The sequence below is a fragment of the Sphaerodactylus townsendi genome, linkage group LG03, assembly GCF_021028975.2.
Source record: "Sphaerodactylus townsendi isolate TG3544 linkage group LG03, MPM_Stown_v2.3, whole genome shotgun sequence".
Lineage (NCBI taxonomy): Eukaryota > Metazoa > Chordata > Lepidosauria > Squamata > Sphaerodactylidae > Sphaerodactylus > Sphaerodactylus townsendi.
In genome coordinates, this window is record NC_059427.1 from 146,338,711 (window position 1) to 146,351,801 (window position 13,091).

The 13,091-nt window shown below is 49.9% G+C and overlaps 2 protein-coding genes across 2 annotated transcripts in view; both read right to left on the minus strand.

The window, feature by feature from the left end:
• Positions 1 to 165, minus strand: part of LOC125427903 (5'-nucleotidase domain-containing protein 2-like) — a 54,208-nt gene extending 54,043 nt beyond the window's left edge. The window contains 1 exon segment of the mRNA XM_048487470.1: positions 130 to 165. Within this exon segment, the coding sequence (XP_048343427.1) occupies positions 130 to 165 (36 nt within the window).
• Positions 166 to 248: 83 nt separating this feature from the next.
• On the minus strand, positions 249 to 11,751 carry LOC125429494 (protein bicaudal D homolog 2-like). The gene is made up of 3 exons (XM_048490642.1): positions 11,505 to 11,751; positions 1,784 to 2,006; positions 249 to 627 (listed from the first exon to the last, which is right to left on the minus strand). The coding sequence occupies exons 2-3, from the start codon at positions 1,979 to 1,981 to the stop codon at positions 331 to 333; spliced, it is 495 nt and encodes a 164-aa protein (XP_048346599.1). The 5' UTR covers positions 1,982 to 2,006; positions 11,505 to 11,751; the 3' UTR covers positions 249 to 330.
• Positions 11,752 to 13,091: the final 1,340 nt, after the last annotated feature.

The window sequence follows — 13,091 nt, forward strand, 5'->3', positions numbered from 1 at the left end:
CTTTGGAATGCTGCTGGAAATTCGCAATATACAATGGAAACCACACAGCACCCCAGTGATTCCGGCCGTGAAAGCCTTTGCCAATACACCACACTTGAGAGTTAAGTGCTCCAGAGACAAATGGCTCACAGCTTGCGCTTGGCACATGGGAAGGGGCCAGTCCATGTTCCAAGACTGGAAAAGTCATTGATAATATTCTGGGGTTCTGGCCGTCAGCTTTTGTCTTGCAAATGCCCACAAGCACAGTGTTCAGCCCAGGCCAAGGGTCCCGATTTTGCTGCTGCCAGACCTGCTCAGGTTAAAACAGGGCTTGCAGCAGCTAGCGAACGGTCAGAGCAACGCTGCTCGGCAGGTTTGCAACACTGTAGAGAACCCACAGAGCAACGGCCCAGTTCTCTGTCCATGCCAAGTTACCTTCCTCAGGTCCTGCACGGCCACCCTGAGCCCTTTGCTCTCCACCACGCTGCTCTCCAGTTGGGATCTCAGGTGCTTCACATCCCCCTGCAGCTCCTCAATGTACTGGTTCAAGCGAGCCTCCTTGGAGGCCGCCTCTCGTAGAAGATGCTCTTCTCGGCTCTCCCCGTCGGCTGCGGCCCTTTTCTGAACGCTGTGCGACTCTGCCAGGGCCTGGAGGACACATGAACACAGGACACTGCCAGATCCTGAGCCCAACCTTATCGATTGCTCAGTCAGGCTTGTCTACTCAGACTGGCAGCTGCTCTCCAAGGAGGGTCTCAAGCAGACCCTTCTACTTGGCCATTTTAACTGGAGGGTCCAGGGGTTGAACTCAGGACCTTCCGCATGCTGAGCAGCTGATCTGCCGTTGAGTCACAGCCATTTGCTGTGTGGATTCCCTCTGCTCACAAGCACACAAAGCTGTCACACTGAATCAGACAAGGGGTCTTGCAAAGTCCGTCTTGTCTGCTCAGACTGGCAACTGCTCTCCAAGTGGGTCTGAAGCGGACCCTTCTAATTGGAGGTTCCAGGGATTGAACCCGGGACCTTCTGCATGCAAAGCAGCTGATCTGCTGTTGAGTCACAGCCCCTCCCCCTTAGCTGTGTGGATTCCCTCTGCTCATAAACACACCTTCTACTTGGCCGTTCTAACTGGTGGTTCCAGGGATTGAACCCGGGACCTTCCGCATGCTGAGCAGCTGATCTGCCGTTGAGTCACAGCCCCTCCGCATTAGCTGTGTGGATTCCCTCTGCTCATAAACACACCTTCTACTTGGCCGTTCTAACTGGTGGTTCCAGGGATTGAACCCGGGACCTTCTGCACGCAAAGCAGCTGATCTGCCATTGAGTCACAGCCCCTCCCCCTTAGCTGTGTGGATTCCCTCTGCTCATAAACACACCTTCTACTTAGCCGTTCTAACTGGTGGTTCCAGGGATTGAACCTGGGACCTTCTGCACGCAAAGCAGCTGATCTGCCGTTGTGTCACAGCCCCTCCCCCTTAGCTGTGTGGATTCCCTCTGCTCACAAGCACACAAAGCTGTCACACTGAATCAGACAAGGGGTTCTGCAAAGTCAGTATTGTCTATTCAGACTTACAGCTGCTCTCCACATCTCGGGGGAGGACTTTCTCACCATCTCCTGCCTGGTCCATTACAAGTGGAGATGCTAAGGATAGAACCTGGGGCCTTCTGTATGCCAAGCAGGTGCTCTGCCACTGAGCCACAGCCCCTCTGCCAAGCAGGTGCTCTGTCACTGAGCCACAGCCCCCATTGCGGAGGGCGATGACAGGAGAACACATGAGCCACGGTCCAAGGAGATTTCACTCACCTCCTTCATGTGGGTCATCTCCAACCGCATACTTTCCAGCTGACCTTCCAGCTCACCACAATGCTGCTTGAGCTCGCCATTCTCCTCCAGCACAGCCAGCCCGTATTCCGCCGCCTGGACCTTCTCCTGTGTCGCCTCCCGCAATTCGGCTGCCAGTCGATCCACCTCGGCTTGCAGCGTCACCAGGTCCTGGGCCATGGAGGCTCACCCGGCGATTCCGCCCTGGGGACATAGCGGACAAGAGTCAGCCAGGAGACGTGGGTGAAAATGGGCTGGGAAAAGGACATCCCTATCAGCAGAGTAGAGCGGACAAGGAGGTCTAGTAGTCCAACTGCATACACTCAGCAGCCTCCCAGCTTCTTAGGAATAAGACACTTCACAGAGATGTTCTTTCTGTGGAAAGGTCTACATAGGAAGCACAAAACGCAGCATTCAGACCCGTATTAAGGAACACAAAAGACACTGTCGGCTTAACCATCCTAGAAAAAAAATCTGCAGTTTACAGAACGTGTGTTAAACAAAACTGGACATGAATATTTTATTTGAGAACACTGAAATTCTGGACAATTCAGAAGCTTACTATGTCAAACTGCACAGGGAGGCCATTGAAATTCATAAACACCAGGACAACTTCAATAAGAAAGAAGAGACGTTAAAGATTAGCAAAACCTGGCTTAAAAAATGGACTTAAAAAGTGGACTGAAAACCCCACCTGCAATACAATGCACTCAACCACACCTTTGCATAGCAAGTTCCGCCCAAACACTTAATGATTGGTTCCCACCCTGGGGCATGGACAATATACCACTCTAAACTTTCCCTTCTCACTTAGACACAGTGTGAAACAGACTTTTCTCTGTGATACACCTCTGAAGATGCCAGCCACAGATGCAGGCGAAACGTTAGGAACAAAATTCACCAGACCACGGCCACACAGCCCGGAAAACGCACCAGAACCAGACAATACATCTTTACTTGATAGTTGCACTATACAAACACTATACAAAGTTCTTAAGCTACACAGGACTAAGCAGTAAGATCAGTAAGAAGCTTAAAGATACATACAGAGTTCTATACCCTGCCTTTATTATGGTTCAAGCTAGCACTTTGCCCAGCAACAGTCTACCATAGGAACAGAGTCACAGTCTTTTGCACCAATCACGTTAAAGGTCAACTATCACATTGCTCCAGACTTTCTGGCTCCGGCTCTGTTGCTGACCCAGCTATCTGCGACCTAGGAGATGAACCCTCTTTTTTTCAATTACCATAACAATCCCCCCATCTGGGGATCAAAGGCAGCACCCAGTCAGTCCCCAAGCCAGTTCTGTGTAAACTCCTACTCCAGTCATAAGAACATAAGAACAAGCCAGCTGGATCAGATCACAGCCCATCTAGTCCAGCTACTCGCTTGGTGACGGCCCCACCAGGGGCATGCCCTTGGAGAACTCACACATGCAGGGAGGGTGTGCTCAAAGGCCCTCTGTGAAACCTGTTGCTCCTGATCACCCTGGACTGTTAAGGCATTTGCAATCTCCAGATCAAGGAGGGATCAGGGTTGGTAGCCATAAATCGAGCTTACTCCATAAATGCTGTCCAGTGCCCACTTTTAAAGCTATCCAGGTTGGTGGCCATCACCACCTCCTGTGGCAGCATATTCCAAACACCAATCACACGTTGCGTGAAGAAGTGTTTCCTTTTATTAGTCCTAATTCTTTCCTCCAGCATTTTCAATGAATGCCCCCTGGTTCTAGTCCTGCATGTCCTATTGACGTTTTGGTCCCCTTAGCCCCGGGGACAACCAACTTGAATAACAAGGCTCATCGCAGGCAGGTTCCTTGCAGGGTGGCTTGACAGGGAGAGTAAGTAAAGCGAGTAGGTTTCACACAAATGAGAATAGAAAATGCAGAAAGCCACATTCGGACACCTATGGGACCGCAGGAGACCGGTGGAATGAGACAATTTCAATTTCACGGGGGGGGTGAGTAAGTGCAACAGATTCAGAACTAAAGTCCAGCAGCTCTTTGGAGATCAAGATTTTTAGGGTACGAGCTTCTAAGCCAAAGTTCCCTTTGCAGGAACCTTTATATCCCAAGTCAGAAGGTGGGAGAGGTGCTGCAGAGAGGCGAGTCGGGTGCAACGGCAGGATTTCAGGTGTGTCCGCCCCCCGGGTCATCCTGATAGTTAGAGATTGACTGAATCTACGAAAAGCAGGAGTTGATGATGAATTTTCAGGTTGTACTTTAAGTTGGAGGTCCTATATGGATATCCGGATTTGCCACCATCAAGGATATTAATGAATCATATTGGACAGTTTTAATATTTAAATGCTGCTGCTATGGGCCATCTGATTTCTAGAAATTGATGTTCCTAAGTTAGGCATGTGAGCTGCCCTGAGCGAAGCCTCAACAGGGAAAGAGCAGGGTATTGAACTTAATAAAATTCAAAAAGAACACTTGCAAGAACCAAGGAAGCCCGAAAGTCCTGCAAAATGAAAAGATGACAACGCTCGCCATCGCCCGTCCACATCGGTCTCACATACAACTTCCCACCCCCAGCCCTTGGGGAGGGGCCTGGAATTACAACTGATCTCTAGACAGACGTCAGTTCCCCTGGAGAAAATGGATGCTTTGGAGGGCGGCCTCGTACTCCGCTGAGGTCCCTCCGTGGGCTCCATCCCCAAACCTCCGGGAATTCCCCAACCCCGAGCAAGCAGTCCTGACGTCAGAACTGAGCAAGGGGTTCTGGGGCTCATCAGCAAGAGAAAGAGCTGAGGCCTCGGGACAAGGGGTGAAATATTTACTCGCTGAGAGCCAGTGTTGCCTAGTGGTCAAAGGCGGTGGACTCCTAACCTGAAGAACAGGGTTTCAGTTTCCACTCCTTCGCACAAAGAGCGGCAGACTCTTATCTGGAGAGCCAGGTCTGTTTCCCCACTCCTCCACCCGAAGCCTGCTGGGGTGACCTTGGGCCAGTCACAATGTTCTCAAATCTCTCTCAGCCCCACCTGCCTCACAAGGGGTCTCGTTCTGAAAGGAGAGAGGGAGGGAATCTGGAAGCGGCGTTGAGCCTTCTTACGGTTGAGAAAAAGCAGGAGACAAATCCAAACACTTCTTCACAACACAGCCTGAAGCAGAGGCCCACTCTTCTGCCCAAGAATCCACCTCAATGGATTTAGAAGGATGCCACTCCGGCTGCACAGTGAATCTGCTTTGATCAGAGAAACAAGGCAGTGCCACTTAAAGCCCATTAACTATACACGATGGATGTTTACAGGTTTTTATGACGGAAGAGAGGCAGCCAAGCCATGCCATAGGCTGCTGCGTGCGCCAAAGAGGCCTCCCGGCAGTTCATTCATCCAGCCTGCCTCCTGCTCCTCTTCCAGCGATCCCAGCATGGTATAAAAGGGCAGCTTCAACAGGGCCAAAACAGGGCCAGGGCCAAAACAGGGCAGCCATCCCACTGCGAAGCCCTTGTTTGCATGCACTGCCCCCCTTCCTCGACCCCAGCCACAGGATATACATTGGAAAGAGACCCCCAGTCTTTCTTGTGCACCAAGATCGGAAAAGAAAAAACATGGAAAGAACCACTAAGAATAAATCTGTGTGCATCCTCAGTCTTGCCCCCACGAAGAAGACGGAGAGACCGCGGACTGGCTTCATCGACGACAGGGAGGCCCTGAAGAGACACAGGCCGGCTGTTCCCCCCTCGCCATGCTCTGGTGCAAAAAGTCGCGCCAGAAGTGCTCTTGCTTTCCCTTGGACAGTGAGAGGCACGCATGGGGCAAGAGGAAGTGCATCGGGACAGGAAATCTTGCCCCAACGGGCCACCTCTCTCGGCGCGCCACAAAGAGGGAGCATGTTGGGACAAGATTTCTTGCCCCAACATGCTTCCAGTCCCACCGCGCACCAGAGTGCCGGTAGTAATCGGCCATAGGGGCCCAAGCAGCTGGGAATTGGAGGTCAGATGTGACTGGGCCAACTCTTGTAGAATATAAAAGAAATGCCATGATGAGGTCCCCTTCCAAGCGCAGCCAGATGGGACACTTCTCTGAGGTTCACAAGCATAGCAACTGTCACCCCCTGCAGGACCTCAACTCTGGAATTCAGAGTGACACAACATCTGTCAAGGGACAGCTTTCAGTCTCTGCATTCTCGTGGGGCAGGGTACACTCTTGGCAAACTGGCAGCCAGTCCCCCATCTCTGTAACTTATTTATATTTGGTCATTGACTGTAAATAAAGTATTCTATTCTGTAACTTATTTTATGGAGAAAATGGCTTCAGAGACTTTTAAAACAGGACAAGTGCTCAGTCTCAAATCTATGCTTCCCAATCCGGCAGTCTACGGCAGGGGTCCCCACCATGGGGCCCACAGGTGCTATGATGCTGCTGATATCTTCCCTGATGCCCACCAAAGTTTTATGCCAAGTGGGCAGGGTCAAGTGAGACCTTGCCCAACAGGACTTCTGACTGACCACTGGAGAGCTCATCGGCTGTGCAGATTACAATAACTTTTTGGGGCAACAACTGCCAATAGAATCACGCAACGTTAATTCTGTTCTCTCACTCTGGCCCAGTGTATTGTTAATTTTTAAGCCTGAGTCCCACTTCTCATGATAGCCATTTTGTAAGGCTGAACACACTCAGACAAAGCTAACTTTAGAAAAGGAACTTTATTGATTTATGTCGCCCTAACTACAGGGTGCCGGAACTGAGGATTCTTATCCTCAGTTCCAGTATTTCTTCTTATGCTCAGTTATCCTCAGTATATTCTTATCCTCAGTATATTCTTAGTTCCAGTATTTAAACTATTTACAAAGACAGACAGCAACCAATCAACTCTTCCCCTCCTCCCAGCTCCTGGTCTCCCATTGGCTCTGAAGCTCTGGTGGAATGTAGCTTCTCAGTTTGTTTTCCTGCACTTTTTGGGAAAAGGCAGGAACCAGTGCATGTTGGGAGTTGCAGTCCTGACACATTTTGCGGTTCCAAAGGTTCAAGCAAACTCAAAAAGTTGTGGACCGCTGATTTTGACTGGCTTCCTTTTCCCTAAAGCTCTCACCTAACCTTTCAGTACAGAAAAAGAATTCAAATGTATACCTCGTTTTTCTGTCGTGTAAGGAGAATCAAGGGGCTTACAACGGTCTTTCTCTGCTTGTGAGGCAGGTGGGATTGAGAGAGTTCAGAGATAACTGCGACTGGCCCAAGGTCAGCCCAGCAGGCTTCATGTGGAGGAACAGGAGAACAAACCTGTTCACCGGATTAGAGTCTGCCACTTCTATGGAGGAGTGGGGAATCAAACCTGGTTCTCCAAATTAGACTCAACTGCTCTTAACCAGTACACCATGCTGGCTATCTATAAGATGGCTGGCAGTCACTCACTAGGTAGTTTGAGGCCAACCAGTGTTGCTTCCGGGTTCTGGGGTTTTCAAAGCAAAAGACGGAAAGAGGTGGTTTGCCATTGCCTGTCTTGGCACAGAACCCGGACTTCGTCAGTTGTCTCCTCTCCAAGAACTAACCAAGGCTGATGCTGCTCAGCTTCTCTAAATGATGAGATTAACATTTTAGCCCTAAGAATAGTAAGTTTTTAGAAGTTGGGATAAATATTACCAAGTGTCATAAAGGGGTATAGTTTGATATGCTATTACAACTTTCCGGGTTATAAAACCATGACATGAGTCTACAACTTTAAGATTGTCTGAAGAGTTTGATAGGGTAAACCATATAGTTCTTACGTAATGAGAATTATAACAAAATGGTAATAATTCAACAAATAACAAGATGTTTCTCTTATAAAAATTGTAAGGGGCTCAACATTCAGGTGGAAGCAATTGAAAAAGCACGTGAATTGCAAAATGGGAGGTTTCGCTAGCTGTCCGTCTTGGAGTATTGGGAATTCTTCCACAAAGAAAATAGGACCTTATGTGTTTCATTGTATGTTTATGACTGATTGTACAAATGCTGTAATTAGTTACTTACAAGTGGGATGTTATATTGTACTAGATGTAACTGTCGAGTACATGCAATGCAATTGTGATTGTTTTTACAGTGACTGAACTGCCTAGTAAAGAGTATAGAATTTCGGAATGATTTAGTATTTCAGTGGTTATCTCTGTTTTTGCTTTGCGTGGAACTGTGTACCCTTTTCTTATCTAGCTGCTCAGATCTGACAACATTGGGTAAACTTGGGCCATCCAGGTTACAGGAAGAATAGCGATCCAGATACATAGATCCTGGGGAGACGGCAGGAAAATGCATTATCACCACAGCAATCAAACTATATTGCACCTGAGAAGCACAAAGGTACCTGATCTTTAACAGAGACTCTAAAGCAGTGATGGTGAACCTTTTTGAGACCGAGTGCCCAAATTGCAACCCAAACCCCACTTATTTATTGCAAAGTGCCAATCCGGCACTTTAACCTGAATGCTGAGATTTTAGTTTAGAAAAAAGGTTGGCTCCCTCTTCCTCTGCCCCACCCGCTCGAGCAGGGGCCAGCCTGCTCTAGCCTCCAGCAAGTCCCGTGCACACCGCTCTGTGCCTCTCTAGCATCTCTGCCTCCTGTGCGCCACCCCCCCTCGGGCAGCAGCCACCCGGAGCACGGGCACCAGGTCCTCCAGCCGAGTCCTCCCTGCTCACCGCAGTGCGCGCACGTCATGCTCAGTGGCCTAGGCCAGCCTAGATGTGTGTCTGGGGTGTGTGTGATTTTCCGCTCCCCACATAACGAACTCTGTGTGCGCGTGCCCACAGAGAGGGCTCCGAGTGCCACCTCTGGCATCCGTGCCATAGGTTCGCCATCACTGCTCTAAAGCATCATTAAGAAAGGAAATCCAGCCTCCCTTGGCAACCCAGGAACACTTGTGGTTTTTACTCCAGCCAGGTTATCCTTTCTGGAGAAAATTGTTCTTCATGTAAACCCTGGAGGAAACTAACAGACAGCCCAACTCTGCCAGGAGGGCCGAAGTTTATATTCTTCAATCGGGAGCCGAGAAAAGAGGGTTCTCCCCAGAAGCTCCAAATCTGGGCATGTATTGCAACCCTAGAAGAGCTAAAGAGGAAGCAACTACTCAATTGCTAGGTAGGGTTTCCCACTTCTCGGAAACGCACATGAACACGTGACGTTGCCTTCTACCAAACAGGAACCCTGGAACTTCGGCGTAATGGGGGTACAAATGGAATCAATCAATAAATATTACTCTAAAAATGAACCCCTCGTCTGGTTGTAAATATTACACTAGCAAGAATGAGTCTGTATGTAGAGAACCTTAATTTAAACGAAATCCACCCAGCAAGCTCAAAGGGTGCAAAGATTAAAATCCTCTCCTCCTGCAGTGGCAAGCAGCCTTACATCATCCTCGTGACTAATAAAGTTACCATCCCCTCTGGCAAGTATAGCGGGTGGGAGGAGAGATGTTGCTGCCTGGAGTGACTTCTGCTTTTAGCAAAAGGGCTGACACATGAGCAGACTAGCCCTGCTTCCTCAGCAGGAGCAACAAGCTGCACCATCTCGACAGGACTGTCAAGGGCAGAGCAACATGGAGGAAAGTTCTGGGCCAATTTGCACGGAGGAATGAGACTTGAACCCAGGCCACGCTGTTTCAGAGACCAGCCTGTCGATTAGGGGTGAGGAGAAGAAATGTTTGCTTGGGCTCTTAAAGCACTGACCACAACCAAAAACTTCCAGCGTGGTGTAGAAAGTGAGCGCGGGTGGACTCTAATCTGGAGAACCGGGTTTGATTCCCCACTCCTTCACATGAGTGGCAGACTATTATCTGGTGAACCGGATTTGTTTCCCCACTCCTACACATTTCTGCTGGGTGACCTTGCACGAGTCAGTTCTCTCCAAACTGTCTCAGCCCTACCTGCCTCACAAGGTGTCTGTTGTGGGGAGAGGAAGGGAAGGAATTTATAAGCTGCTTTGAGACTCCTTACAGGAGAAAAAAGCGGAGTGCAAATCCAAACTCTTCTTCACGTAGAGAAGAAACACTTTTATTCAACAAAGGCACTGACATATCAGGAAGGTGGTTGTGCCACTTAGTAGCCATCATTGGTAACATTGATATTTAATGTTTATTATTATTGAATAAATAGGACCTTGAATTGTTTTAGATTTTGTATTATCTATATATGTACACAGCTCTGAGATTGCCTGTTGGCTGGAAAAGGGCTGGGTAATAAGCCAAATAAAATTTAAAAAGTTTTTTAAAAACCTCTTTCCCGGAGCCCTTCGGGGATCGGGCGGTATATAAATTGAAGAAATAAATAAATAGATAAATAAATATGCTAATTTTGAGCAGGTAGAGGATCACTCAACATCCACCAGCAATAGGCAGGTGCGCTGTCCAAACACAAGTTTTCCGGGGGGGGGAGGGCACAAGGAGGGGGAAACACACCAAAGATGGACAGGTAATCCAGGTAAGGAGGCTGGGATTAGGGAGAGAGAAGAAGAAGAGAAGAAGAAGAGTTTGGATTTATATCCCCCCTTTCTCTCCTACAGGAGACTCAAAGGGGCTTACAATCTCCTTGCCCTTCCCCCCTCACAACAAACACCCTGTGAGGTGGGTGGGGCTGAGAGAGCTCCGAGAAGCTGTGACTAGCCCAAGGTCACCCAGCTAGCGTGTGTGGGAGTGCACAGGCTAATCTGAATTCCCCAGATAAGCCTCCACAGCTCAGGCAGCAGAGCTGGGAATCAAACCCAGTTCCTCCAGATTAGATACACGAGCTCTTAACCTCCTACGCCACTGCTGCTCCCAAGAGCTGCCAAGCAAGGCACAACTAAGGCTCAGGGCAAGTTGGACTGAACGATCAACATCCTCTCGGCTTCTTCACAGCCCCACACTGGGAGCGCATGTGCACAGGCCAGCCCCCCACACATTCAGCCCCCAGGTGACAAACTACACAGAATAGTGACAGGAGAGTGCCACCCAGTTTCACACAGACCCCGTCACATCTTTCCAGCAGCCACCCCCCTGATCGACAGCAAAAGCACACATCCATGCATGCATGCCACACACACCCTGACCCATACCAGGAGGATGGGGTTCCAATGCGATCACAGCTGTTTAGGTGGCATTTAAGCACAGACAAACAAGGGCCCCTTCCGCACAAGCAAAATAATGCGTTTTCAAACCACTTTCACAACTGTTTGCAAGTGGATTTTGCCATTCCACACAGCTTCAAAGAGCACAGTGCAAGCAGTTTGAAAGTGCATTATTCTGCATGTGCGGAATGAGCCAAGCAGTGGGAGAATCCACGGCAAGTTGCCCCTCACCACACGGAACCTCCAGCCAGCAAGAAGGGGAGAAAACAACCTTTTTGCCCCCTGGGTCCACCCACATTGGGCATGTGAAAATGTACTCTGAAATAACTCACCTTGGCTCTGTAATTCCTTTTTCTTTTTAAGTTGGCATGGTTTTGGGGGTTTTTTTTACTGTCACTCCACCTTCAGGGAATTCAAGTCGCCAGCGCGGTCTCCCTCCCCCCACTCCGTTTTGTGCTCACAACCACCCTGTGAGGTAGGCAGGGTCAAGAAGGAGGCTGCTTGGGCCAAGGGCACCGAGGGAACCTTCATTGGACCCAGACCTTCAGGCTCACATACCAGACCCGACCTTGCCGGCTCACGCTGCCTTTGCCAAGCGAGCGGGGACAGACTAGAGGACCTCGAGAGATCCCACCGCCAAAGTTTCGGTTTCCATCCCTTCCCCCCCCCCCCGAACGTCTCGGCCTCACCTCAGATGAGGGGCGTGGTCCAACCTCAGCAGCCAATCAGAGAACGTCTCAGCAAAACTTTATTTAGGGCACCAATTTGCCGTGGCTCAGATCCGTTATGCGCCAAGCGGCGATCGCGCCGGGCGGCACCAGCGGCGCCGACGCCTGATTCATCCGCCTTCCCCCTCCCCCTTTATAAGCCCCGCTCCTTTTCGCCCTCCCCGGACGTTTGAAATTCCTCGCGCGCCTAAACGGGAGGCGCTCCTGCCCATTACGACTGACTGACAAACGAGAGGACGCTTGATTGGTCACTTCGGGGGACACTCTTTCGCGCGTAGCGGCTCCGATTGGCCGGCTCTTACGCCAAACGGGTCACAGTCTTCTCTAGTAGGTCAAGGAAGTTAGCGGGATCCGCCTTCCAAAGCCTCGCCCCCTTCTCCCCTCAGTTTGGCCCTCTCTCCCTAGACCACGCCCATGAACTTTGCCTTCAGGCGCGAGAAAGCCTTTTGCCCCACCCCCTGTTCTAATGGCCACGCCTCTTTACTGGCTTTCTAACGGTCGAAATGAGACGGCCGGGATATTGGTTGAATGGCACGTGTAAGAGCCAATGAGAATCCAGCATTTTCGCAGGGCCGCCTCTGAGAAGGGCTTCAGGGACCGCCTCACTATTCCTGCCCTCTCAAATCTGAGTTGAGGTGAGGGAAGGATTTAATACAGAATTTTATATATAGCTATTATCTAGATAGGTGTGTGTTTCCTCAACGGTGTAAGGAAAAAGCCTGTTAAACAAAAAGGGGCATTCCAAGAGGCTAAACCCAATTTACGTGGAAGTACATTTTTCCAGTCTGTGGAGCGAACCTGGACTCCTGTCAAGATTTTGTTGCTGCCTGAAAAGCACCAGGTGACAGGCATGGTTTAGCCCAGGGGTAGGGAACCTGAGGGAAACCTCCAGGGGTACCAGGGAACTACTGACCTCATCATGGCCTTTCTGTCAGCATGGCTGTAGACAATTGGCCATGCTGGTAGGGGCTGATGGGAATAGGTTCTGTAGTTCCTGAACATCTGAGAGAGCTCTGGAGAAGCAGGTTCCTACCCTTGTTTAGCCTTTGGTCTGGGCTGCTGTAGTCTCCAGTGGCCCCTTTTGAAACTCCATAGGGGAGTTTGTCTCTGGATCTCCAGATTACACGAGATCAAGTTTGGAGTAGGGTTACAAATTCTAGGTCAGGTCTCCCGATAAATATGGATTCACAAATTCCCATCAGCCTGTGCCAGCCAAGTGGTAGGGCTAATGGAAATTGTAGTCTATGAACATCTGGAGGGCCATAGTTTGAAGACCCCTGCTCTGGAGAAAAGGGTTGCTTTGTAGAGTAGACATCAGGGGAGTCCAACTCTGGCCCTCCAGATGTTTGTGGACTACCACTCCCATCAGCCCTGCCAGCATGGTGCTGAGTGATGGGAGTCGTAGTCCACAAACATCTGGAGGGCCAGAGTTTTACACCCCTGCATGCTGAGCTTCCTCACCTCCCCAAAGCAAAGCCTAACTCCAAGCTCCTCCTGCAAAATCTGCCAAGTGCTTCCTGACGTGGAGTTGCCAGTCACACTTGGGAT